Source organism: Galeopterus variegatus, unplaced genomic scaffold (assembly GCF_000696425.1).
Source record: "Galeopterus variegatus unplaced genomic scaffold, G_variegatus-3.0.2 Scaffold86, whole genome shotgun sequence".
Classification (NCBI taxonomy): domain Eukaryota; kingdom Metazoa; phylum Chordata; class Mammalia; order Dermoptera; family Cynocephalidae; genus Galeopterus; species Galeopterus variegatus.
This window is the reverse complement of record NW_007726197.1, coordinates 1,088,907-1,092,906: the sequence shown is the minus strand read 5'-3', so window position 1 is coordinate 1,092,906 and position 4,000 is coordinate 1,088,907. Positions and strand designations below refer to the sequence as shown.

The following is a 4,000-nucleotide window of genomic DNA, read 5'->3' as shown; positions in this document are numbered from 1 at the left end:
AGTACATCCTTCTACATGAATACATTGCTCTGAAGAGGAGAAATGGAGGTGGGGAAGTATACAAGTTGGATCAGGGATGCCTGCAGTCAGTTCCCTGGGTACCTAGCGGGCAGGGAAGATCAGGAAGAGATCCACCTGGGATGTACAAAAGTTAGAGATGATTGCCCGTAGCTACCATGAAGTTGCCTCTTACACATCCGTCATTCATTCTTTTGGCAGTAGGGGCTCTCCTTCTTAGCCGATCCACTATCGGACAGACAGAACACTCCCCTAAAAAGCCAGCCTGGCTTCCTGGGCAGCCCGTCCTTCAAGATCAAGGCTTTCTAGCTCTTGAGGCTGTCACTGCTGTAGGTCTGTCTCCCTCAGCACCCTGCAGAGGACGATGCTCACCAACACACCACCAACAACTCCACTGCCAATTCCTATTCCCAAGGCTAATGCCACCTTCTTTTCCCACTTTGGGTGGTGAGGCCTGGAATAGTTGTCCAGATTAACATCCAAGCCCTCGTCTATTAGCTTCTGATCCTCAGTAAGGGACTGATGGAAATTCAGGTTCACCAAGTTAGGAGGAAGGACCCTCAGCCCAAAATAGAGCCTCTTGACAAGTCTCAAGTCTTTTAACAGCTGCACATCACACCGGTAGGTCCCAGAGTCATACTCTTGAACAGATATAAACTTCACAAAGTAGGAGTTGGCTCGGAAGGGTTTGAAGACCTCATCATCAGTTGAGATGATACCCCGAGCAAGTCTCCAAGTGAACCGGAAAGCTTCCTGCCCAATCTCCAGGATGTCTGAACTCAGACAGCTAAGCTCAAATTCCTTCCCAACAAGAACGGTGACATGGAGCATTCCGCAGATCCAGTTGGTCAGACATTCCAAGCGCTGAGACTTACACTTCCTTCTCACTCCATCAGGGCCCACCTCGCAGACGGTCTCTTCTTTATAGCCAAGGCCACAGGTGACAGTACAGCTTGTGGCATTGACAATAACTTTCCCCACAGCCTCTTGTAGCTTCTCAGGGATGGCCAGTGTTTTAGGTGAAGTCACCACCAAAGGCAGGTAGAAGGCCATCACCAGGCTCCCAAGAATGAAACTTGTGGCTAAGGTCTTCATGCCTTGGTGGGCACTTCACCACCCTCACCAGCACCCCAAGGGTATTCCACTTGAATCCTCTATGATATCATAACCTAGTTCCTTCAACATGAGGTAGCCTTCCAAGTCAAAAGATATGATGAATGCACTGTCAACAAGACAGTTCAACCCAACAAACAAAAATCCAGTCCTTATTAAAAGGCGAGACCACAAGGCAGAAAAAGAAAATCACAATGTTGTTGCTTTACTATCTGCGCTTGCTAATAACCACCTTACCAGTCTTCATTCTTTTCACATCCCTTTAATGAATTTAAATCCACCCTTGGGAAGACAAGAAGACTTCAGAAACTGAAGTGAATTTCCCAATTACCTCAAATACACAATGAAGTTACACACTTCCTCACCCTTTCCCCTCCCCTCCAAATTGTGGGATTGTTAAATTAAGGGTTTGAAAACCCCAAGTTAAATCTGACCAAATAAGAAACCAAATACCGAAGTCTAAAAAAAAATAAGAGGATTGACTTAAATGAAGGTCAAGTGGAAGTGCAGTAATTTGAATTACTTTGAATGCTTCTATAGAAAGGATTAAGAACTCTGGACTGGGAGGCAAGTGACTTACCCTTATTTCCTCCTTTGTAAATGAAGACGACCTTGCCTATTTCAGGAAGGTCACTTTGAGCATCAAATAGTATGTTAAATACAAAAACACTTCGTAAAGTGTGAAACACTGTGCATGTGTAAGGAATTTTAAGTAGAAATGAATATTCATGAAGACAAGGGCCAAGAGGCCCCTGTGGAATCAGAATGTTTACCGGCAAGATAGGCTAAGTTACAGGCAACTCTTCTCCCCCTTTCAGGTACTCTTCCTTCCCAAGGGTACCCAAGATATTTCCTGGGTGAGAAAATACATAGTGCTCCCTAACTCTCAGCCTCCTCCCTTCACCCTACACAATAAGCGAATGATGAACCACTCTAGGTCAAGGTTGCTATGAAACAGTTATGATGTCAAAGACGGTTTCTCAGTCATACCAAAGATAAGTGGACACTCAAATTTGGTACTGACTAAAATCAAAAACCTAAATAGACTTTGTGAAACATTTTTTAGGAGACAATAGTATTCAGTGGGTTCTAAAGCTATTTAATCTAGGAGAAAAGGTTAATAAGGAGGGATTGAACTATACCTAGACTTGAAGAAAGACCTTGGAAGGCAGAAACCCCCTGGCATGCATTTTTGTGAACTCTAGAATGCCTAGGACTAATAGCCTCTTCAGAGTAATTACACAAACTTACACTGAGTTAAAGAATATGAAGAGAGATAATGATATTTTCGATTAACACCAACTTTTTGTTCAAATCACTTAATTTATAACTTGTCTTGAGGCAGAAATCCAGACTACCAGATCACCTCCTACCCTATCCAGCTCTGTATTTCCATACAGAAAGACCTAACATCAACACAGTAAGCAGCATTTACCATTGTACAAAAGCAAAGTGGCTGGTGCACTCCAGTAGTGATCGGTGTTTACAAACAAACATCTACACCCGTTCTTTAATAAACATCCAATTTTATTTACAAAGCATTAAAGTTTCAGCAAGAAGTACCCAAGGCTAAGTCTCATCTTGTACAAAACTACAGAACATTTTAAAAATACAGTACGGGGCGGAGGGATGACAAAAGGGAATTCGAGAATGTACATATTATTGTACAAATCAATAATTCAAACTGAAATGGACAGAAGGTTTTTAGGAGCTGAAATAAAAATTCCAAAAAGCATAAATAATTATTAGGAGCTGCTGCCAGAGACAATCTGACAGGAGCTTAAGTTGATTTTCTCAGGAGCCAATTTAGGAGATGGACACAGCATAAACACCCAAATGCACAGGTAGAGGAAACCAAGCTATTTCACACATGGAAATAAGGCAGAAACGCTCTGTATCACACAGTTTGCAGACTCTTGCAGTGTACAATACAGAGAGAACTGGAATGGATATGTCTGCAAAGAAAAATGTCTAGTGGGGCACCCACCAACCTCAACCACTGATCTAACTCAAATGAAATTCACAAAATGAGCATGTGAGGAAAAAGAAGTGGAACCTAAAAATATACATATTTTGCAAATGACTCAGGGAGAGCTCTTCCTCTGACTACTAATATATTGGTTCTAAAAGATGGAATGGGAGAAAGCAGCTCTTAGTGATGTGTTCTACTTTGATTACTATCCTAAAATCTAAAAGATAATCAACGTGTTTGGCTACCTATAGGAGCATCCACCGAGTGACAGAGATTTCATAATGAACACAGTATTTAAACTCTCCTTTGAAAATACGGAGAAAATGATCCAGGTTAAGCACTTCTGGTCAGCTAAAAGCTCTACTCAGAGAGGCTGCTGAGGCCTTTCCACAGCTGGTTTCATAACTGGATGTTCAGAGAATTTCAAATACCTAATGTACATATCCATCCAATCTGCTACTTTTAATATAAAGAACAGTAAAAGGAAAAAAAAAAAAGCTAAGCAACCTTTCACAGAAAGGAAGTGACTGAAAACACAGTAAGAAAAAGGAGCATGGACACAGGACGGGAAAAACACAATGACTGACGGGGACAGATTTCCACAGGCGATGATAAAAAACATTTACCCGCTAAGCAACCTTTCACAGAAAGGAAGTGATTGAAAACACAGTAAGAAAAAGGAGCATGGACACAGGAAGGGAAAAACACAATGACTGACGGGGACAGATTTCCACAGGCGATGATAAAAAACATTTACCCTGATCTTTGATTTGAACTGTGTTGTTGCTGCTTTGATTTTGGATGGTTTTACTTTAGTCCTTGCATAGATTCCCCCACTCCAGCTTGTTGAGAGACACCTTGGTTTGTTTCCATCTCTGGAAGCCAGCACAGGTAAAG

At 41.9% G+C, this 4,000-nt stretch overlaps 1 protein-coding gene across 1 annotated transcript; it reads right to left on the bottom strand.

The window, feature by feature from the left end:
* Positions 1-339: 339 nt before the first annotated feature.
* Positions 340-1,113, bottom strand: TMEM81 (transmembrane protein 81). The gene has a single exon (XM_008580743.1). The coding sequence runs from the start codon at positions 1,111-1,113 to the stop codon at positions 340-342; it is 774 nt and encodes a 257-aa protein (XP_008578965.1).
* Between the last annotated feature and the right edge of the window lie 2,887 nt (positions 1,114-4,000).

Coding starts and splice junctions, on each gene's coding strand:
- TMEM81 (XM_008580743.1), bottom strand. CDS start 1,113: ATGAAGACCTTAGCCACAAGTTTCATTCTTGGGAGCCTGGTGATGGCC.